At 44.9% G+C, this 21,691-nt stretch overlaps 5 protein-coding genes across 11 annotated transcripts; 3 read left to right on the top strand and 2 right to left on the bottom strand.

The window, feature by feature from the left end:
* The first annotated feature begins 231 nt into the window (after window positions 1-231).
* LOC147216131 (uncharacterized) lies at window positions 232-9,308 on the top strand. 6 transcript variants are annotated; one of them, XM_086178228.1, is made up of 6 exons: window positions 232-259; window positions 2,448-2,637; window positions 7,124-7,162; window positions 7,817-7,871; window positions 8,076-8,673; window positions 8,762-9,308. In XM_086178228.1, exons 4-6 carry the CDS (start codon window positions 7,834-7,836, stop codon window positions 9,143-9,145), a joined length of 1,020 nt encoding a protein of 339 aa, XP_086034354.1. In that variant the 5' UTR covers window positions 232-259; window positions 2,448-2,637; window positions 7,124-7,162; window positions 7,817-7,833; the 3' UTR covers window positions 9,146-9,308. The 6 variants fall into 6 exon arrangements, with proteins under 6 accessions (XP_086034354.1, XP_086034357.1, XP_086034355.1 ...); XM_086178231.1 differs by lacking the exon at window positions 232-259 and having other exon boundaries at window positions 2,595-2,637; window positions 7,124-7,199; XM_086178229.1 differs by lacking the exons at window positions 232-259; window positions 2,448-2,637 and adding an exon at window positions 4,339-4,347 and having other exon boundaries at window positions 8,103-8,673.
* LOC147216132 (protein rapunzel-like) lies at window positions 2,482-6,369 on the bottom strand. 2 transcript variants are annotated; one of them, XM_086178232.1, is made up of 3 exons: window positions 6,181-6,369; window positions 3,919-4,106; window positions 2,482-3,200 (listed from the first exon to the last, which is right to left on the bottom strand). In XM_086178232.1, the coding sequence occupies exon 3, from the start codon at window positions 3,118-3,120 to the stop codon at window positions 2,482-2,484; it is 639 nt and encodes a 212-aa protein (XP_086034358.1). In that variant the 5' UTR covers window positions 3,121-3,200; window positions 3,919-4,106; window positions 6,181-6,369. The 2 variants fall into 2 exon arrangements, with proteins under 2 accessions (XP_086034358.1, XP_086034359.1); XM_086178233.1 differs by lacking the exon at window positions 6,181-6,369 and adding an exon at window positions 5,107-5,150.
* Window positions 9,309-9,706: 398 nt separating the features above from the next.
* Window positions 9,707-11,581, top strand: LOC147216130 (uncharacterized). The gene is made up of 5 exons (XM_086178128.1): window positions 9,707-9,774; window positions 9,853-9,889; window positions 9,989-10,035; window positions 10,141-10,332; window positions 10,640-11,581. The coding sequence occupies exons 3-5, from the start codon at window positions 10,008-10,010 to the stop codon at window positions 10,897-10,899; spliced, it is 480 nt and encodes a 159-aa protein (XP_086034254.1). The 5' UTR covers window positions 9,707-9,774; window positions 9,853-9,889; window positions 9,989-10,007; the 3' UTR covers window positions 10,900-11,581.
* A 1,059-nt stretch (window positions 11,582-12,640) lies between these two features.
* mrpl9 (mitochondrial ribosomal protein L9) lies at window positions 12,641-16,925 on the top strand. Its single transcript, XM_086178461.1, has 7 exons — window positions 12,641-12,909; window positions 14,597-14,756; window positions 14,851-14,975; window positions 15,077-15,130; window positions 15,494-15,595; window positions 15,734-15,817; window positions 16,542-16,925. The coding sequence occupies exons 1-7, from the start codon at window positions 12,829-12,831 to the stop codon at window positions 16,836-16,838; spliced, it is 903 nt and encodes a 300-aa protein (XP_086034587.1). The 5' UTR covers window positions 12,641-12,828; the 3' UTR covers window positions 16,839-16,925.
* A 300-nt stretch (window positions 16,926-17,225) lies between these two features.
* On the bottom strand, window positions 17,226-21,364 carry prcc (proline rich mitotic checkpoint control factor). Its single transcript, XM_086178460.1, has 7 exons — window positions 20,556-21,364; window positions 20,425-20,472; window positions 19,607-20,095; window positions 19,222-19,314; window positions 18,774-18,920; window positions 18,375-18,440; window positions 17,226-17,895 (listed from the first exon to the last, which is right to left on the bottom strand). The coding sequence occupies exons 1-7, from the start codon at window positions 20,853-20,855 to the stop codon at window positions 17,809-17,811; spliced, it is 1,230 nt and encodes a 409-aa protein (XP_086034586.1). The 5' UTR covers window positions 20,856-21,364; the 3' UTR covers window positions 17,226-17,808.
* Window positions 21,365-21,691: the final 327 nt, after the last annotated feature.

Genomic DNA, 21,691 nt, shown 5'->3' with positions numbered 1-21,691 from the left:
GTATGGAGACGTACAAACTGTAAGCAAACACTGTTCGCCAGACGTGGGGCTTTTGCTGCTGAAAAACCATCGCTGCTTCATAAAATCGAAACTCACTGCCGTGTTTTCAGCCGCTTTTTACATCCCGCCTCGGACAAACTCCACGGCACCGCTGAGGAAGCTCCACGGCGTCATCGGTGCGTTTCAGGCGGCTTGAACAAGTGCAACCAACGGACCGGATCACAGATGTGCGAGTCCGGAACGAATCGTTCAAAAACTCGTGAGTCATAGTCCCTTTTCTCTACCAACTCAGTTCAGTTTTGTATTCGACAGATAAGGAGGTTCAAATACTGCGTTGTTAGTTAGTTTATTGTATTTTTTCACAGTGGTTTTTATATTTGGGATTATCCAGGAGAGAAAGGCAACATTTGCTCTCACTCTTCTTTCACAATCAAATTATTCAAATTAAACCAGAGGAATATTACATTAACAAGAGGAATATTATGCATGAACACAGCAGTCTTCAACATTTTTTGTACCAGGAACCAGTTTTATGCATGTTTCTGGAGACTGGTTAGAGGTTCAAATAATAAAAAAAAAAAAAGTCAATATTTAATCTGAATACAACGATTAAACTTTTAATTTGGAAATTGCAATAATTTTGCACTACAATGTCAATTCACCATTCATTAGCTCGCTGTTCACCACGAATAATGCATAGCGGAGCTTGTTTATCACTTGTTGCAATGAACCTGTAACTCAAGAATGTTGGTATTTTCTCTCTTAAATGAAGCTTTCTTTTTTTGCCGTCAGTCTGCCATGCTTTAGCCAGCTCCATCTTTGCTCCCGAAAAAGCTCTCCAGCGAATCTGGTTTCTGGCTGTTTTTTTTCAAGGCTGGCTTGTGGTAGCTGATGTGTGAAATGGCGCGACAGAATTAAATGCAGGAATACTTGTTTTTCAAAATAAGATCCTGAGGGTCTAATGAAAAGAACTATAATTTTTCTTTGCAGACTGGTTCCAAATGATCCAGGGACAGGGACTGTATTGACACGGCCCTCCATCCATCCTCCTTCTACTGCTTATCCTGTACTCAGGCTCACAGGGGACATCATTGATTGTTTGAAAAAGTTTTATTTGAAAATAAGTGTGGCATCAAACAGGCACCGTGGCCTGCTTTGAGAGCGTTCGGTCAATGTTAGAGTCTCTCCCAAACTTTGTACCCCGGCAGGTTTTAAACACAAGCAGTCTTCCTCTGGGGGGGGTTTCTAACAAAAACACCTTTGAGCTCACTTAGATGGTTATCGATTCTCCCAGCCGAGGGGCATCAAGAAAAAGGGCAATTAAACTTTTTCCAATTTCCTCAATTGGGGGTCAATAAAATATCAATCCATCTCAAATCTCTCCGACTTTATGACCTAACTGACTCTGGCCAAACTTGAATGACATTGTAAACTCTAGGGAGCTGTACAGATGACCTTGTAAACAGCTTATAACAGACCATAATGTCCTGTTAAGCGCCATGTTACAGTTCAAAATGACACATTTTGAAATATGAAAATAGAGTTTCTCCATGTTAGAGTGAAATTGGTGCCCCGATTCAAGTGTCCATTCCATTTCGCTGACCGACGAGGTGGGAAATTGCAATAGAACTTGATTTTCGGGTTTACGTTTCAATAGAATTTAAAACGGGTTTGGTGCTTTCGGCTGCCGCTCGTATTGCTCATAGCCGTGTTGGATATAGAAACTGCGGATTTGAAACCGGACTGGAAACCGTCTGCCGGTTCTAGCGTCCGTCCAACCTCTTGACCGACCGCAGACCCTGAGGCCCCGTGTTGGCCTTCACTTTCAATCCAGAGGAGGTTTATCTGTTTGCATGTGTGTGTTCCTCTGCTACCCTTGCAGACCACGTGTGAATAGCTCTTGATGTGTGAATGGAAGAATGAATGGTTGTATGTTTGTATTTGCGTCCCTGTGATTGGCTGGCGACCGGTCCAAGGTGAACCCTGCCTTTTTCTTTTTTTTTCAGTTTTTGCAGTTCAGTCGCCCTACATATTATGTAGAAACCTTGCAGTTCTGTTGAGAGTTCTGTTATTTCCTATTAGCTGTGAATGTGTTTTGAACGAGAGCGTGAGGGGACTGGGTTTGCACACACAAGAGTGTTCGAGAGGAGCAAAGGTAACAGGATTTTGAGCAGCTTTCGTTGTCGGTTTTTTGACGTAACTCTGCTAATAAAAGAAAGGTTTGTTTACCAGCCACTCGTAATTGTAGAAGACATCAACTCGGACACTACGATATATTTTTTCAATGCAATTTTTTTTTTATTGTCAAACTTGCGGTGGGATAGTGTTGTTAAAGTGTCATACAGAGGAAAATGTCATAAGTCATGCTTTATACATTTATAATTCAACAATAACATGATTTGTCTGAGCCCAGTGGTCACATTGCAGTGCTGTTCCCTGTGTTGTAGCCAGCAAGCTTGGAGGACATCAACTCCGACCAGGTCAAAGGGCGTCTTTGTCTTTGCACTGACTGAGCACCTCCTGCATCTTGATCTGGATGTCTTCCACCTTCTTGCCCCACGTCTCCCGCACCTCATCCTCGTCGTCCTCGGTGACCGCCGTGTACGCCATGAGCGCGATGAGGCCCATGTGGAACAGGTGAGCAACTTTGGAGCAGTGGTGCTCCATGATCTCAAAGTCGTAGTTGCAGTTTTCAAGGTACACCTTGAGCGGCGATCTTCCGAACACTGTGCCAGTGTCCATCACACCGCAGTAGTACACATTTAGGCTCTCCTCTGCCCCGTCCTTCTCGTAGATATTCGTAAAGGTCTCCATGTGGTTCTTGGAGTTGTCCGGATCCTCCTTCACCTGCATCATCATGTTGTTGAAGGCACCGTACTGGTGCTTGATGCACTCCTCGTGTTTGCCGTAGGTCTCGTTCACCTCTTGGATGTGGATCTGCCTCAGGCACTCACGGTTCTTCTGGGAGATGTTCTCCAGTTGAGTGCTGATAAGCTGGAAATCCTTGTCCAGGGCGTGACCCTCCTCAGCGGTCAAGCCCTTGCGGGCCACACTGATCACAGAGGAGACAACGCCAAAGATGGGATTGAAGGAGGAGGCAAAGGAGGACACTTTCTCCATGTAGCGTAAGGCCAGCTCTGCAGTTTCCTTGATCTATGTGGTGTCCACCATGGCAGCAGTGTCTCTTTGGCGAGGTCGGTCTGGGGGGAGGAAACAAAGCACAGGAAAAGTGAGTTCAAGGAAAGGATGATAAAATACCTGTGCGAAGCAGACGGAGCTCATTTCTCCTGCATTTCCATTTAAATTTAACTCCAGGCTAAACTCGCCCGCTTATTCCAGCTGCGGGCCGTGTCACCTCGTACTTTGATGGAAACACCAGGTACACGTGTTTCTGTCTCTCCGGTTTCGTTTAGCAAAGGGCGGAGATCTGCTCTTTTCTCAAACAGGCACCGTGTCTCTCCCGATCTTAGTACGCCACCGGGTTGTACAGCCTTTAGGTTAGATAGAGTTTGCCTCTGGGGTGTTTCATACGGAAATACCTTTGAGCAAAATAAGATGGTAATCAACTCTCCCAGCCAAGGGGCATCAAGAAAAAGGCCCTTTTAATCTTTTTCCAATTTCCTCAATTGGGGGTTAATAAAATATCCTATCCCATCTCATATCTTTCCGACTTCATAAACTCACTGACTCTGGCAAAGCTTGAAAGACATTGTAAAATCTCAGTAGGTGGGATTATGACCTTGTAAACTGCTTATGTCAGAACAATTGGGGCAGTTCAGATACTGTACCTGTTAAGCTCCTTGTTACAGTTCAAAATGACTGTTTCGGTGTGAGTATTTCAATATTTGTATAAGCTATCGCCACACGTAATTCAAACTCTTTGTGTGTTGCTTTTAAACCAAAAACAGATTTGTTCACCAAATGGATGCCGATGGCCGGGCGTCCCCTCCCAGGCACTACCGCATCGAGCTGCTGAAGGACGGAGAAGAGGCCAGCTGGGGCGTCGCGGCGCAGGGGGTTGAAGCGATCGTCCTTAAAACCCAACATTCCTGATTCGCTCCCCGGCTCTTTCCGGCGTGTTGTCGAGGAAGACACTGAACCCCTATCTGCTCCCCGTGGTGGGACAGAAGATGAAAATGCAGTTTGGATGACCTATTCCTGGTTTTAATTATGAGTCAAAATATACTGCCATATTCTTCTTCTTCTTCTTCCTTTGGGCTTTTCCCTTCAGGGGTCGCCACAGCGAATCAACCTTCTCCATCTGACCCTATTCTCTGTATCGTCCTCTCTCAAACCAACACCTCTGCTCTCACCTGCAACGACTTTGCAGTCCCTGATCTCTTTCAGGTTACCTCGTCTATACAAGATGTAGTCTACCTGCGTGCTCCTTCCTCCGCTCTTATAAGTTACCCTATGTTCCTGTCTTTTCTGGAAAAAGGTGTCCACTACAGCCATTTCCATCCTTTTTGTAAAATCTCCCACCATCTGTCCATCTGTGTTCCTATCCTGGATACCAAATCTGCCCATCTCTTCGTCCTCCCCTCTATCGCCTGCACCAACATGTCCATCGAAGTCCACACCAAGTACCACTCTCTCATCTCTGAGGATATTCTGCATCACTTCATCTAACTCATTCCAGAACTTCTCCTTCTCCTCAAACTCACATCCCACCCGCCACTAACAACATTGAGCACCACACCTTTGATTACCAGTTTCAGACTCATAAATCTATCTGACATTCTTTTCACCTCTAGAACGTTCCTAACAAACTCCTCCTTCAAGATAACTCCTGCTCTATTTCGCTTCCTGCAGTACCATGATAGTACAACTTAAAACCTGCTCCTAAGCTTCTAGCCTTACTACCTTTCCACCGGGTTTCCTGGACACACAGTATATCCACCTTCCTTGCTGCCTTAGTCTTAAAATGAAAAAGCATTTCTGACCGTACATTTTCGTTTCAAAATTTGACATTTCGAATTAAAATGTGATAAAGATTAGCGTTTTGAAAATTACATCCCCGATGTATTTTGTTTTTTAATTTGAATTACGCCACTGAATGAGCAGTCTGAAAGACAGAATAATGAAAATGCAGTTTGGATTACTTACCACTCGTTTTAGTTCTGAGTCAATATATGCTGCCACATTCTGATCAATGAAACGGAACTTCTGTTAATGCATTTTGATTTGACCTACATGCTTCCATAGCTCAAAACAACACATTTTGAAATATAAAAGTGAGATAATTGAGCTTTTAATATCACTCCCACTGTGTTGGAGTGACATCGGCACCATGGGTTAAGTTGCCGTTCCATCCTGCTGATACACCAACAGGAACGTCGGAACAGAACTTCATATACTGGTTTAGATTTTAATGTTTGGGGGAAAAAAGCAAAGACTCTCACATAATATTTAAAACAGGTTTGGTGCCAAAGGCAAGAGTAGAAACCAGTAACCGCTTTTAAGTGTCAGCTCTTAGCAGTTCATCTATCAACAACCCCAAGGTTTCAGCCACCAGAGAGGATTTGAACACACCACACTGCCTTATAACTGAAGAGGAGGAGGCTGATCTTTACTCACCAGATACAAATTTCTCTTTTGGAAGTGTGGATGGCCCCTTCTAAGCATTTAAATACAGGAGCCGCAAGAAGTGATTCACTCCTTCCTTGTCCTAATTGGATGTCAAGCGAGGGTGTGTTTTCTGAGTCACTGCAGCACACTCCAACCTCTTGGCTTTGCAGTAAACATACACGCCGCTGGCAGGCATCCCATAATACTGAATCAGAAATCGGATCATCACAATTATTTCTCCTACTTTGCACACAAAAACCGGGGCTCCATATTTTGTCATCAGGGCTTGGCAATTCCTATGAAAAATCCAAAACGCCGTTGGAGGGCCGAAACCAACGATAACAGAAAAGCAACACACTTGCACAACATTGTTGGAATAAAATATTTTTTGTTCATATTCTGATTGGCCTCACGCGGCCCGGATAGGGAAGCTCAGGGCCGCTGCATCGAGGCATTCTTTTAGCTTTCGCCAACGGAAAGATCCTTCACATTGACACTTTGCTCATGATTAGTTCCTGTGTATTTGAAAATATGGAGAGTTTTTTTTTTTATTTTTTTTTTTTATAGATTATGCTTTTACACTTCAGAGTTTATTTTATTTGTTTTATTTACCTGTATCTTTAGCCAGGTCACTGTCTTGTCCTTTTACATATCATATCTTCAGGAGCCCGTGGAGCAGAGGGTCCCAAATACTCAGAATATGGAGGAGGCTCAATGTTCTATATCAAATCAAAATTTATTTATTTTTTGCAGTGATCTTCTTCAGACCTTAAAAAAATCATACATTTTTGATGATTTGATCAGTCGGATATATGGTGCTTTTATCTGATATTTTGTATTTTCCAAGGGGTTCTGTGAGTTCTGGGTACAACAGCTGTATTAACAGCTGGTCAAACACTATCTGGCCTGTTGTATAACATGACTTCCCATTTATGATAGGGGACAAAAAAAGAGATTTCCATGCATGTATGCAAACACACACACTTTCCCTGACTTCTCACCCTTGGGGCCCCCCTCCAGCGCCCCTGTGTCCTTCAGAACGACCAGCTGCACCAAGATGACTGATCCCTGCTCCGTCAGACACTCCGGGGAAAATCATCCCACTTTTGAGTCCATTTTTTTCTGAAATCTAAATTCTGCTCATGACTGCTTGACACACGCAAAAGTATCTGCAGATAACGTGGAGTATTAAATTCCTGTTATTCACCGTTTCACACCATTCAAATTCAAAACACTGAATTTACACAATCACTGTGTCTTGATTCTAAATGTGAAAATTCAATTCAATTTTAAACCACACAAGGTGGCAGACAATGATCAGATGAGTGTGTGAATATCTGACCCCCTTCCAACTACACACACACACACACACACACACACACATGCGTACATTCACACAAGCCCCTCCACTGCCGCTCCAGCTGCTCCTCTATGGTATTTCCCACAATAACATCCCCGGTCGAATCACTGACTCTGTCATTTTGTCTCTCACCCTTCCACTTCTCTGTCCCTCCCTCTCTTTCTGTTCCCCACGCTCATCGTCCGTCATCCCCAGGAACCCGGACCGGACCCGAGGGCGAGCACCTGGCCTCAGGTACGAGGACGAGGGCCGCGCTTGACTACATCAGCAGGTCTGACACAGCTGCAGCGGGTGGAAGCGCTCAGTTTTGGGATTAGAAAGGTTAAGCCTGCCTTTGAAACTGTAATAGCCCTGATTTGGGGGGAATTGTGGGGGGCAGCTGAGGGCGACCTCACTGCTGTTTGTTTTCTATGAGGGAGAGGAATTCCTGTTTTTTTTTTTTTTTTAATTCACGGCTGCAGGTGCACATTCTCGGGCTGGCTCACTTAGTTTCTTCTAACACTGAAAATGTTACAATGTGTCCCTCCGCCGCAAACGGCTAAACGTAGAGTCCAGAAACGGACATTTGAATCCACCCCTGGCCCGGCACGTCGGTAGTTTTATCGAGGGATTCTATTAGAACCGGAGTCCGAGGGTCGGCGCTAAGACGGTGTCCAGCCTGCTGCAGCCCGCCCTGCAAGCAGGATTTGCCACGATAATCTCTTTAATAATAATTATAATTCAGTCATCTAGAACAAGTTTCTCCTCTGCCCAACATCATCAGCAGGTCCAGCTGGATGAATAGATTTAATCTATTAAGGACACCGGCAAGTTTATTTCCTGTTTTTTATATTGTTATACAGGTCTGTAACTGATAATGTGAGATTTGTTTCTATGTTCTTGTCACAGAACTGACACAAGGAAAAATGTGCAGCGTATTTATTGAGCTCTTGGTTCTTGTAGGGTGAGTATATTAGAAATATCTAGAGCGTACCGGGGTAACTACATCATGTGTATTTTTGTTGTTATCACTGTGTAACATGTAATCCCTGTCACCTGTGTGTTGCTATTAAACCAAAACTAGGTGATGAATTCACCAGATGCACTTTATGTTCAGCTTTGTTTGATTTTTTTCAACCTCCGATGTGACCTTGGGGCGTCCCCAGAGCTCCACATCTCGCCGTTTGTCTTTTAGAGTCACTGGTTTGACTTACGGCGCCATTCAGGGACCCGACTATGACGACACGCCCGACCCGGAGTTCCTCAGCCCTTCCTGGATGGCGATCATCCCCGATGATCAGCCGCTGTCTGAGGTCACCATCCCCGGGACCCACAACACCATGGCGCTGTACGGCGGCGTCTACGCCGAATGCCAAAGCTGGAGGCTGGACTCGCAGCTCCACGCCGGCATCCGCTTCCTCGACATACGCGTCCGCCACGTCAGCGGGAACCTGACCATCCACCACGGGGTGTCCTACCAGCGGGCTCACTTCGGCCACGTGCTGGAGGGCGTGGCGGACTACCTGCGCAGGTATCCCAGTGAGGCCGTACTGATGCGTGTAAAGGAGGAGTTCAGCGAGACCTACGAAATCTACCGCGCCGTGGTCGACTACCTCCACCGCTACGGCCTGTGGGACCTCCTGTGGCACAGCCGGCTGGTGCCCACCATGGGCCAGGCCCGGGGGAAACTCATCATCCTGCAAGACTTCTCCGGGCCTGACCTAGGGATGCGTTACGGCTCCCTGGACATCGCCGACGACTGGAGGGTAAGAGGAAGTACGACGTCGTTTTATCCCCACCCTGTTGTGTCCGCGTCCGGCGACAGGAAGTGATGTCGCTGTTGTCCCCGTGCAGGTTCCTACACTTTTGCACGTGGAGGAGAAGTGGCAGAGCGTCCGCGAGCACCTGGAGGCCGCACCCGCGGGAAACAAAGCCCGGGTCTTTCTCACTTTCACCAGCGGCGCCGGCGTGTTTGCCTTCCCCAGGGCCGTCGCCCAGCGCATCAACGCTCAGCTCTACAACTACCTGAGAGCCAAGGCCGACCTGAACCAGCGTTTCGGGATCATCTGCATGGACTTCCCCGCCGCACCGATCATCCAGATGATCATTGACTTCCAGGTGAAGTGGGAGTCGATGAGGGGACAGGCCTCCGGTCCAGCCCAGAGCAAGGAGCAATCCAAGTACACGGTATCTTCACTCAGGAAGAAATTCATGGAGTTGTTTACTGCCGACGTCTGAGCTGGCGAGACATCGCTATGGACACCCACAAATGACGACGTGATATTTTGTGCCATTAAAAAAAAAAACAATTTGAAACTAATGTGTTTTATAATTGATGTTGAGAGAATGAGAAAGAATGTCTAGAAATTATAATACGGAATAAATGAGAAAATGAACCTGATATTACAGTCTCATTCGGCATCCCTGTCGTTCCTGGGCCAGATTGCTGCACAACACCTGGACAACCAATGATAACACAGACTTTATTTCTTTCAGATCCCCAAATGCTTCTTTATTCTTGTGTTTAACCTGCAATTAAACCCCAACTCTTGCCAAACGTCAGTCAGGATTTGGTCCATGATTAGTATTGAATGAGAAATGAATGAACGCATCTATGATAGAAAGGACGGGCACGGCAGGATTAAATGAATAGTTTTTTCATTTTGAATTCTCCTGATTACCAGTGACAGACTTTCCCATCCTTTCCTCTTATGTAAAGATCATTGCAACACACCTGCAAGCAAGCAGTGACCTGACACAACGTGTCTTAACATCCTGCGCGGGGGTTGGCGATAAACCTAAATTTTGACTGAAACAAGATATTTGCTTTCTCCTGGATCATCGGAGTGGACCTCCTGTCAGGACAGGTAGAGTAAGGAACTTGCATTGCAAATTCCAGTTCAAACGTAGACGACTTTACTTACCTATCAATCATTTCTCCACAGATGGCAAATGGAGGGTGTTTGACCATCACATTAGTTGGTTAGACTCTTTTCTGCTACACTTTTCGATCTTCTTTTACATTGTAATCACTCAGTTATTTCAGTATCACAACCCCGTCTCTTTTTTATTCTCATGTAGTTTTGGCAAATATCGCAGGATGGGGTGTCACGATTGCATCAATAACTGTGGGTAGGTTAACTGTTCAAGTACTGCAAAATGACAAGTAATTGTATGATTTTGGGGAGATTCCCGCTGTATTTGATACCCGTTACCTACACTTTGCTGTGTAGGGGCCAAAAATTTGGGCAACTGTCCGGCGCACCAGAATATTCCAGTCTATCTGATCGCTCTGTCGAGCGGCAATCTTCTGATCCTGGTCCTGGGCTACTGCGAGTGTATTTACGAGAGGGGATTCATCGCCATCCTGACTTTGGGCTGCAAGGTCATCGTGAGCATCTTCAATTTTTGCATGCTCATTTTAGGTGAGAGAAGATCCCATGAGGCGCTGTGGTACTTTCATATTGGTACTAACCATTCTGATGAAAAATTGACTCCTCAAACTCACAGGGCCCAAAGAATTTCCAAAATTAGAAAAAGAAAAATAGGGTAAATTGTACTATGCTACAGTCAGCATTCTCCTGAGATAGGTTTCATGCCAATTATGTAAAAAAAATAGGTGTAGCAGCAGCTCTCATGCAGGACACCGTCGATCACAAGACCAACCTCATTGATGACAACGCTATCGAGGTCTTTCTACTCATTGTGTTTTTTCCTCCCTGTGTCTTGTAGGCAGCGTCTGGGTTTACAGCACTTATCCTCCCAGCTACACACCCAAAACGCCCCGGTTCTGTGACAAAACCACCTACCTGTTTGCTTTCTCCCTCACAACCATCATCTGGAGCTTGATGGCCCTCGTCCTCATCGGGTTTGGTTGCTTCTTTTGCATGAGATTCATCTGCACTTTGTTTAAGGGAAGCGTTTTGACGTCCAGAGGCAACGGGACCTACGGGTCGACCGAAGCGCCGCGGGAAACCGCCGGGAGTGTCTGATTTCGGCTCACGGTCTCAGAAAAAGCAGCACAAAGTGATGACAATTTCTGTCTGTATTTGAGAGTATTCACTGGGCTTCATTCTGCTCCTCTGGATGGGGGTGTTTGTTAAAGGTGGGCTGCAGGTGAATTGATCGCCTGAGCGGTAGTTCTTAAAATGGATGCATTTTATGTTTGAATAAGAAACCGATCGAAATATTTCATGTTCTGCATTACTGCGGTCATTTGATATGGTGTCGCTGTCATGAAAAATATGTATCTAATGCTAATCTTGATGTCGATGCTAATTATTGAACACATTAAATAATTATTGCTAAATTCAGTGTTTTAAAACCACTTCATAGTGAGTTCAGGGGAAAGTAATTTAAATAGAGAATATATACAAATGTTTTATTTTAGTGTGCTGGTGCAGAAAAAAAAAAACCTTGGGAGAATAAATGACAGAGGCATTTAAAGCAATGGTGTTTTCTTTAGTAAAAGCTGACGATCATTTTGCATGTTTGCAGAAAGTAAAATAATTTTCTATCAATGTGTTGCTATCACTAAATGGATTTGTGTTTAGGTTTTTTATTATTTCTTTCTTTTTATCTTTATGTGTCGCACTGCTCAGGGGATTCTTGCATGTGTGACCACAACTTTTATACGTTTTCTTCACCTTACTGTGTTTTGAGCGATTGCGCGCTTCCAACCGTTTGTGTCACTATTTCACAATAAAAAGTTACAAAAGGCATACAATTACTTCTGTAAGAGGAAGATCAATTTATTATACAATCTGGGATTGTTTTCTATTACACAAGGAAAGTGTTCTGGTAGGTCCCAACGCAATAACGATTTTATTTCTAGTTTGTCATTATAAAAGTAAAACTGCACCTGAATCCATACAATTTCATTTTGAAACAAGGACTAATATGAATGTCAGACGACCAAATGATCAAGAGTACTTGTGGAAAACATTATTAAGTCAAATTGAACTTTACTGTCAATACTGCCATACGTTCACGCATTGATAAAGCATTACTCCAAGACCCACTGTGCAAAAGTACAAAAAAAAGTTATGCTCAAGTATGATTTGCCACTTCCAAATTTGTTCATTTTCAGTTTATGTATTTGCTTGTTTTTAAGTTACTGTGTTGTGCGGCTATTGTCAAAGTGCGTTCTGACAGACAAAAGGGAACAGAACCAACAAACTAAGATCCAAAACTGTTATAACTCCTTTGAGCTTTCTCGCATCAACAACCATGTTCATTTCTTAAACAAGAAATTCCTTGCTAAATCATGTGGCAATGTGTCTTAGTCTCTCCCTTTGAGATGATGAGATGTATTTCACTGATCCCATGCTTCGGAGATTGTTTCACCACTCATCTGAGGTTTCCTCAACTCTAACAGACTCTGCGGTAGTTTCCAGTTCATAACCCCTGGTGTTGTTATTGGGGTTATTATTATTATTATTGTTGTTGTTGTTGTTGTTGTTGTTGTTGTTGTTGTTGTTGTTGTTGTTGTTGTTGTTGTCGTCGTCGTCGGCCATTGGTTTGAGCTCCTTATGAGTTGTGCAGCGATTCAGTTGAATGGTGGAATGTACAGTTGCATTTGTCTTCCTTCAAAAAAGTAATTAGAATAATTTCGGCATCAGATTGCATTCATCACGACAACAAAAAAACATTTGTGTTGAATCCATTTAGATATCCTGATGTGCAAAGCGATGATGTTTTTATTCAGGCATTCTCTGGACTGCTATTTCCGCTCGGGGTCCTTCCGGTTTCCGTAGCTCGTCGCATGCTAGCGATACTATTAGCTTCTCATGCTGGGGTTCTTGTTGTGAGCCACCCGGTGGGCGAATGACTGTGTCTATTAAAACTATTGGGCCGATTAATTATATTTTACTTTTAAGAATTAAATGTTGAGAATCTTGAATTGGTGAAACCGTGGGAAGATGTGGAACTCATGCCGCCGTGTCCTTCAGGACCTGCTCAGCTTGTCTGCTGTCAGAGGCTTCTCGGTGACTTCAGCCCAGGTCGGTGTGCCTTTAGCTAAGCATTTATTTCCAAAGATTTACCTGAGATTTCACCTTCCAGCTTGGAAATCCTGAGAGTTCAAGGACTGAGTCATCGGCTGCTTCGCATTATCATGATGAAGATGACAGTCATCATCATCATTTTATTTTTCAGTCATTTCAAAACTAGCTGAGGGGACAATCTCAGGATTTCTTGTGCAATGTCGTATTAAAAAAACATCCATAAAATCAGAACTTTCCATTGACATAATGCTGATTTTGGATTCAAAATCTGTATGAAGCTTTCCTTTATAGTACAATCTTTGGATGCCATTCGTATTTCTGATAATACAGGGAATGGAAACACAAAAAAACTCTAGAGAATCAACAAAAAAAATGATCAATGCTACTTTTACTGAATCTCAAATGTTATGAATATAGTCAAGATTGTTCCTATTTTCATTTTACTTTTGGATTGTGGGACATGCCAGAATAAAGATAAAATCACATAATGAAACAAAAATATAAATGCAAGTGAAAATGAACAAGTTAAATGACAAAGTAGATAGCTCTGTGAGCTGCCACCTTACCGTGGCGGAGGGATTTGTGCATCCCAGTGATCCTGGGAACTATGTTGTCGGGAGCTTTATGTCAGTGGAAGGGTCACCCAAGCCAAGCAGATCCCAGGTGAAGGACCAGACAAAGTGTGGTTAAGAAGACCCCCGTGGAGAAGACAATCACTGGACCTTGTTTTCCCTTGCTTGGATGCAGATCACTGGGGATTCACCCTGGAGCCAGGCCTGGGCCAGGGCTCTGTGGCGAGCAGCTGGTGGCCGGGCTTGAAGGAACGACATGGGTCCCTCTTCCCCTGAGCCCTCCACCCACAGGAAGGGCATAGGGCGGAGGGGGGGACCTTGGCGGTCCAATCCTTGGCTGCAGAAGCTGTACTCTTGGAATGTCACCTCTTGATGGGGAAGGAGCCCGAGCTGGTGCATGAAGCTGAGAGGACTCCCTCGTCCTGCTGGGAGACTTCAACGCTCATGTGGGCAACAATAATGTGACTTGGAAGGGCGATCTGAGCCCGAGCGGTGTTTTGTTATTGGACTTCTGTGCTCGTCATTGATTGTCCATAACAAACACCATGCTCAGGCATAAAGGTGTCCATATGTGCACACCTGAGGCTACAGTTCTTTGATCCACCTTGTGGTCGACAAGCCTCTGCCGCATTGCGTGGATATCGGGGACGGTGACGCTGGACTGGCAGACCGGGGTCGTGATAAAAGGGGGATCGGTGGGTGTGCTCCAACTTCTGATGATCCCCAGCTCTCAATGGAGTGGTTCGCGGCCAGTATGAGGATCGGCACCTCCAATCTGAAACCAAGTTGCTCAACCGGAAACGGGTGGAATGACCAATCCGGGTCGGGGAAGAAGTTCTGTCCCAAGTGGAGGAGTGACCCGACTCCAACTCCAGAGAAGTGGGGGGGAAGATGGATGGATGGATATCTCATTTAACCAGTATCAGAATTATGTTGCATGTAATTGTACATTTCCATATTTGGCTAGTTTTGGAAATGCTTTTTGCTTTTGGTCACTTAATATTTGCGGGCATGTCGACATTGTCTATGCGTCATTGAAATGTAGAAAATATGGTCACTGTTCCAGCCATGCTCTGGCTTTGCTGAAGGATCTTGGTATGACGGTTTCGCAGAACACCATCATCGTGGAGCGCTGGTGGCAGGTCCCTCTGTCCAAAGTGGGCCGACCGCCCAGGCTGCACCCCCGAAGGCACAGAATCTACAAACTGGTCGAGGATACGAAACACTCTCCCAAGGAGAAGATGGAACTCATCTTAACTCAGACAGTCCCCAGTGAGTGTTCGTAATACCTAAAGTAACTTACATTCATGATTTCAGTGTGTGTTTAAATTCTGCGTCCTCTCATGAAACAACCTTATGGTGACAGAGCTCGGCGGACGCGGAGACACTGTGTTTGTCAAAAAGTCTGTCGGCCGCAATAAGCTGCTGGCACAAGGCCTCGCAGTGTATCCCTCACCGGAGAACAAGCAGCTGTTTGCAGAGGAGTTGAGAGTGCGTACTACACTTACAGCTGTTCATTCAGTGTGAATTGAGTGTTATTTTTACAAGTGACTGCTTCATTTGAAGAAATGTTTTTCTTCCCTCCCACACAGCTCTTGCGCGAAGGGAAGCCAGAAGAAAGGATCCAAACACGCACTGGACAATTGGTGAGTCGATAAAGTGTCTTTGCTGTGAAAGAAACACTTCAACTTTGGTGGGAATGGTACTACTGAATCAGACAGAAATGTTTTTCCTTGTAGGAAACCTCCGTGGAAAATGTCAATCATGTCAGAACAGGTTGATTGCACAAATTCCAGCTTACACATAATATAAAGGAAAAGTGTAATGTGAAAGCTTCCAGGGAAAGCAAGGTTGCCAACAGCATAACTGGTGGAGGTGTGGTTTCTAACCCCCTGCCGCAGCTCGGAAAACCGCAGCCATATTCTTGTCTTACCGTCGTGAAGTTCCTTCAAGATGTGAAACAAATATTGACAAAAAAGAAGGTTGAAACCAAGGTGTTGTTTTCTCAGACAGCGGCGTACCTTCAGCGGAGCAAGCTGGTGATCAACCAGATGCCCTCCGAGGAATTCAAGCTAACTAATGAAGTTGTCAGGAGACAGTTGCTGAAGAAGGTGAGGCTTTGCCTTCTGTGGGATTTAAGTATAATTACACCAAGCTGTCTAGCAACAGTACTCCGATATGTCCTGCCGGAGACGCGTTTAGAACACCAAGGTTCTCGATGAATTGACCTGAATGTGAATTGTCCTCAGCTGGGGGTTGTGGCGCCACCTCATGCGCTGAGACTCCCGTACGAGCCAATCACAGAGTTGGGCGATTACTGGTGTGAAGTCACGGTAAGATGGACTCATCATCTGCAGGTTAATGTCGCAGGTCTGTATGTGGCTGTTTTGAGTTCCAGATCAAGCCAGATCTTGCAGGGAGTGACAGAAAATGTGACTCATTCACTGAATTGGACCTGTATTTACCGATCGATAACCATTCAATGTTATCATTTAAAGCTTCGGCACGCCAAATCCTTCAGGGAATTGCATTGTCGATCGAAATGCTTGAGGAAAAAAAAGAAAATCAGGGCTGAAAGAAGCCCTCTTGATCTCATTCTGCATATATTTACTGTCCAGTCCACGTCCAAAGTTGAGATCAAAATTTGCCAGTCAGACTACTGTACCTAATATTGTTTACACATAGTGGCAGATTAGTGCATTATTCAGTGCACAGCAGCCTCGTTTAAAAACAGCGTAACTTAGATGTTTAAACAATTGAAACAATGATGGGTTTGAGGTGTGTGAGAGCTCTTGCAGCTATGTATGTGTGCATGTTGAAAAGTACTGGTTCATGAAGCAAAATGTGTTAACCAATCATAAAAAAGATCTAAGGTTTTTACCAAAGGTAATCTTTTTCATATTCTACCGTCCTCTCCCCTTGAACCAGCTTTTTTTTTTTTTCAAATCCACCTGAATGTACTTTTTTCTATGAATTTCTGTAAAAGAAGTTTAAAAGTCAAATGGCCAGACATAAATGTTTTCCCACAGAAAAAACACATTAATCTCTATCTTCCAGATAAACGGACTGGACACTGTTCGCATCCCCATGTCCCTGGTCCCGTTTGAAGACCCCTCTGCAAGTAACCAGAAGCTGTTGAGAAAACAGAAGCAACAGGCAGCTGCAGATAACGCCGCAGGGGCTGAGGAAGAAGTCTTAAAGGTCGACCCCGCTGTCGCTGTCGCAGCCACTGCCGAGTCTGGTTTTGAATCAGAAGCTTCAGCTGGAGGAGTGTCCTCTCCTGAAGAAGCGGCGACTCCACAGACGAGTCAAGACACAACAGCACCACCAGGTGACGGCCCAAAAAAAGATTAGAGAAGTCAATAGCGGATTTGTTTAGAATACGCCTATGACGTGTAAGGACAGTTGTAATTATTAAAATGCATTGCTATATAAACACAATCCCTGTCCTGGTGCTCTCCAGTTTCAAAGTAAGATGGTTTCTGGTTTGAGTCCACCAGCCAGCTGGGTTCTACCGGTGCATGGATGGGTCCTCCGTCTTCTTACCTCACTTCAAATTCAGGTAGTAGGTTATTTAAAGACTTTCATTCTCAGTAGGTCAGCATGGTCCTATGGGTCTATATGCGGCCCTGTGATTGACAGGTGACTGGTCCATATTACCCGCTATTTCAATATCAGCTAGGATTGGCTCCAGATCATGTGAACATCCACCCAAAAAAATAAAAAGACAAGAATAAGGCCCAGGGTGAAACTATTGCAACACTTTATGCTCCAACATCTTTATTTTTTTTTTTTATTATAAAATAGTTGATTCAACATAAATACCTTATTGAATGACTCCAGTTCATTTTACTGGTATTGGCATGATCGTCAGAGATCGTAACTTCTTCACTTGAGTACTTTCCTCGAAGAGTCATCAGTCTGTCACACGAGACGAGTCACATCAATGATATGAACGGGAAACTGGCATATTCAGAAGAAAAACACAGCCATTATCCTCATAAAAACCACCACCACAGTATTTAGTGCCTAGAAAATAGGAGAAATAACTGGATTTATGGAAACTATCAAAGGTGAGTTTTTAGGTCGTGACTTAAATATTTGGTAAAGGAACAGCACCTTAAACAGCAGACTTAAAAAAAAAAAAAAAAAAGAAACCACTGAAAGCAAACGAACACATTGGAGACAAGTGGCTGGGTGGAAAATCTGTATTAACATATGCCTTCCCGAAAAGCGATCTTTTCTGTGTGTGCAGAAGGTGGGAAGTTCTACTCTAATTTCTGATGCAGGGTTTCCACGTGCCGCCGGGTGTCCAGTCAAAGACTTAGAAACCGTATTTGGCCTGGGTCTGCCGGCGGGTTAGCTTGTTCTCTGCCCAACTATTCTTCAGCTCCAGCTCACGTTCCTTTGCCTGTGAAATAGGAAGGATTAGCCACATTTGTAATGAAATGATGCGGAAACATTGATTTCAGGACATTATCTGGTTTAAATAGAGCCCCGACACTTGGATTTTTTTGGAGGGGACCCCGGTTTAGTGAAAGACTGATGCCTGACTTTCTCTCACAGCGGTGTCTTAAGCCTCCGCAGACGTGTTGTCATCAACACCCGCTCAACTCAACTTCTTCAAGCTGGACACACCTAGTTAATGCAGCGACTGAAAAACTATTCCTGAAATTTTTGGCAAAAATAGCAAAACTTTTCAACCGTCAGCTTTTGCAACACTGTATTGTGTTTGCTGCGGTCTGTCCGTTTCTTTGAAAGTGATTTTGTCTGTAAATGTGAGCCATTGCGCAGAAGAAAAAAAGCAGAAGCTTGTCCGATCACTGAAGAAAAAATTCAAAATCCGTCTGCTGTCAAACACGAGCGGAAAGTGCAGTCGAACTGGCTCACCTGGTGAATGAGATACGTAATCTGGTGCTTGCGTCGCTGCTGTCCGGTCGGTTGGTCTCCTTTCCTCTGTAGTAATCAGAAAGACAATTTCAGTTTGTTTTTTGTTTGCTTGAACAAATCTATGAATATGAAACCCATCTGAACATTCAATGTTGTACGAGAGTAAAGACAAATGCCACATGACAGAATTAGGCCACTGACTATGCGCAGATTTACACACTTGAATCACTTTAAAGTTAACGTTTTTTTCTTGTTCCACGTAAAGTAAAAACACAGCATCAGCATGAAGGGAATTGTCAGTTATTTTCAAATGTCATGGGAAGTAGGATTTGTAACATGAGTTGTCAGGCTTGTGCCGGTTGTCTTGAGGAGCGAGAGTGACAGATCCGCCCGGGTCACCTTGCTGAACGACGAGCGGTTCTGTTTCTCCTCCGTCATGTTCTTGGTCATCCACTGCTTGTTGCCGCTCAGCTGGTCGTCCCCTTTGATCTCGAGGAACTTCACCTCCTCTTTGCCGCGGTTCCGTTTCCCCTGGAGCCGCATGAACTGAGGTGCAGGGAAGAACATGCTTGTCATGGGTCCAGGGGGTCATGACTTAAGATAAGATAAGCTTTATTGATTCCCCATAGGGGAAATTTCTTTGTCACAGCAGCATAGCAGTTATAATGCCGCCCCCCCCACCAAAAAAAGAAGTCAAGTAAATATGAATATAAATAGAGAGGCAGAAGACACAAGATCCACGAAGACATCCACGAAGAACCACGAATGACTTATTCGGGCAACGTTATTTCAAATAAAAATCTTAAAAACACAAGACCCTAATGCAAGGAAGCAGCACATATCTTACCCCTTCGTCATCAATCATGGCAGAAACGCCGGGCTCTTCAACCTCCAACACTCCAGGGTTAGATTCTGGGTAATACGGTTCATTGTAGTATCCCTGTCCAAGCAGAAGAACATGAACAACAATTCATCTTGGATTTTTTTTTTTTGTCATGATATTGCACCCATGGCTTTAACTTCTCAATCTCCCTTCTGTCTGAAGATTCAGTTTATGCAAGACACTAACTGCAGACGACAAACACTCAAAACACTGTCTCTAGAAATCATATATGTTTCCACATCTGCTCAGAGATCTCACAAATAGTCAAAAACATTCTTTACGTGGCAGGGTCTTGGAAATGCAACTCTATCAATAAGTCAATAATGATGTGTGCATAACGGATGATTACCTGAGGGAAAGACTCCGGGCCAGCCATGGGCTGCTGATACTGAGGGTATTGACCTCCCCATGCAGCAGCTCCCTCCTGGCCGCTGCCAAAGTCAAGGGGAGCGTCCGACTGGCCAAGATCATCGGCCAATGACATGGGAAGAGGCTCCACCGGGGCTTCCGGCTCAGGCTCTATGCTTGGGATGACTGCGGTGAGAGGTTCTGGGCTCTCACCTAAGGAAAAGTAATTCTGCGGGGTAATGTCCTCCTCATTCTCCTGGTCCTCTGCGGCTATTTGTCTAGCAAGCTGCAAGGCGGCCGACTTGGCCGCCGCTTTGATAGCAGAGGGAGACGCGCTGGAGCCGAGCAGACCCTGGGCGGGCGTCCCGGGCTTGGGCCCTTTGGACTCTTGCCGCTTGGTGAGCGTGTGAGGAATCAACAGTCTGTCCAACTCCTTCACGGTTAGGTTTTTGGGTTGTGGCAAGAGAGACGACAGACCTGAGCCCGTGCCCTAGAAGGGAATAGATGTACAGAGGAAAGCAAAAATGTTACCAATTTTCCACCCACAGCGAACGAGTTCTTCAACCAGTTCCGTTTCTGTTCTGGATCTGGTGCAATTTTGCAAGCAGACATTTATTTCCACTTTTTTTCCACATGAGATGTAATGGAAAACAGCCGGTGCACTTATGGCCTTGGTGTTTGCACTTTTGTTATGCAAAAGTTCAAGTGAGAGTTCTGGCAGCAAAGTACCTGCAGGGGTTGGGAGTGGGAGGTTGTACATCCTTTTAACGGGGCTTTTTTTTTTTCATGTCACACCCCTTTACTGTGAGCCATTCTTACCTGAGATTGCGGTTTCTTCCTTGCTGGCTCGTCTTCATCCGAGTCCGACTAAGAGGAGAAGAATTGAGTTATACTTCACACCCTCGTAGCCCAGCACTGACCACCGGTTGCGCGGATACCCGAGCACTCACGTCCTGCCCCCGGATCTGTGGCACGGGGATCTTCACGGGCTCCGTGCGCTTCTTGGGCTTGGGCAGGCTGGATAGCAAGTTTCCCTGGGATCGCTGAGAATCGATACCATCGGCGGACGAGCTGTCCAACGCTTTGGCTTTCGCCGCCCTGGACGAGGCATCGTTCGAACCCTCGGGGTTTGCCTTTTTCGGAGCAGGGAGACGTGAGAACAGCCCCCCCGCGCTCGATTTGCTCCCTGCGGAGGTGGATGTTTCTTCGGAGTCACTTTCATCACTGCTGCCATAGGCGACCAAAGACATGGTGGCTGATGTTATTACAGGTTAATATCCGACAGTAGCTCCAGGACATGGATAACTAGTTCCCCTAATTCAGAGCCCAAGCTACTCTCCCTGGCTATTAGACGGGCGCTATTTAGTACCGGGAAACGTTACAATTATTAACAGTTCGATAAACCAGCACAGACGATGGGGTAAAAACCAAAAAGCATCGGTAGTGTCTCCGAATAACAAGGTAACAGATGGCTTTGCAGCGATCGCTTTAAATAAAACGACTAGCCTTCGCTATGCTAGCGATCGTTAGCTAGGCCTCCGACGCGAAAACATTAGCTAACCGCCTCTCTCCACTTGCGTGAATTTTCAAGTCTTCCGGGGATTTTTCACATAGCGACACATCCATTCGGGCAGTTTATCGTGTTTCTTTTTTCCGTTGGAGCAGCTTTTTTTGCGGCAATGCGACGTAAAAGTATCACGGCCAGTGCGTACACTCCCGTGAAAACATTCAATTCCGTCACTCATTTAAAAAAATCCCATTGCGCAGGTATTTACGCAGCATTTTCTTCTTCTTCTGTTAAACGGCAGCTGCCGGGATGTAAACACTGACGGCGAATGGCGCCCCCTAGCGGACATTTCTGTTATTGGCCGACATTTGATGACTGGCGACAAACGCTTTTGGCTCTTCGATTTCTATTTAGTTATTGATGAGATGGTCGTCCCCACGGTGGAGTTGTACATTCTTTATGTTTCAATTCTACCTTTGGACTTTTATTGAAAAGGTGAGCATGAAAAGATTTCCTTCTGAATAATGCATAAGTCTATTCTCCATGGTGCAAGTTTTTTTTTTTTTACTGACCTTTGGA

This window comes from Fistularia commersonii, chromosome 30 (genome assembly GCF_037954325.1).
Source record: "Fistularia commersonii isolate RoL2024-O1a breed Wild chromosome 30, RoL_Fcom_v1.0, whole genome shotgun sequence".
NCBI lineage: Eukaryota > Metazoa > Chordata > Actinopteri > Syngnathiformes > Fistulariidae > Fistularia > Fistularia commersonii.
Note: the sequence above shows the minus strand (reverse complement) of the source record. Positions and strands in the feature narration are given on the sequence as shown.

Coding starts and splice junctions, on each gene's coding strand:
- LOC147216131 (XM_086178226.1), top strand. CDS start 7,000: ATGGTATTTCCCACAATAACATCCCCGGTCGAATCACTGACTCTGTCA. Junction 7,163..7,816: donor GGGCGAGCACCTGGCCTCAG/GTACGAGGACGA, acceptor TTCTTGTCACAG/AACTGACACAAGGAAAAATG. Junction 8,674..8,761: donor ACATCGCCGACGACTGGAGG/GTAAGAGGAAGT, acceptor GTCCCCGTGCAG/GTTCCTACACTTTTGCACGT.
- mrpl9 (XM_086178461.1), top strand. CDS start 12,829: ATGTGGAACTCATGCCGCCGTGTCCTTCAGGACCTGCTCAGCTTGTCT. Junction 15,131..15,493: donor AAACACGCACTGGACAATTG/GTGAGTCGATAA, acceptor TTGTTTTCTCAG/ACAGCGGCGTACCTTCAGCG. Junction 15,596..15,733: donor GGAGACAGTTGCTGAAGAAG/GTGAGGCTTTGC, acceptor AATTGTCCTCAG/CTGGGGGTTGTGGCGCCACC.
- LOC147216132 (XM_086178232.1), bottom strand. CDS start 3,120: ATGGAGAAAGTGTCCTCCTTTGCCTCCTCCTTCAATCCCATCTTTGGC.
- prcc (XM_086178460.1), bottom strand. CDS start 20,855: ATGTCTTTGGTCGCCTATGGCAGCAGTGATGAAAGTGACTCCGAAGAA. Junction 19,315..19,606: donor GCCCGGAGTCTTTCCCTCAG/GTAATCATCCGT, acceptor CTGCTTGGACAG/GGATACTACAATGAACCGTA. Junction 17,896..18,374: donor TTACGTATCTCATTCACCAG/GTGAGCCAGTTC, acceptor CCTATTTCACAG/GCAAAGGAACGTGAGCTGGA.
- LOC147216130 (XM_086178128.1), top strand. CDS start 10,008: ATGGGGTGTCACGATTGCATCAATAACT. Junction 10,036..10,140: donor TCACGATTGCATCAATAACT/GTGGGTAGGTTA, acceptor TTTGCTGTGTAG/GGGCCAAAAATTTGGGCAAC. Junction 10,333..10,639: donor TTTTTGCATGCTCATTTTAG/GTGAGAGAAGAT, acceptor TGTGTCTTGTAG/GCAGCGTCTGGGTTTACAGC.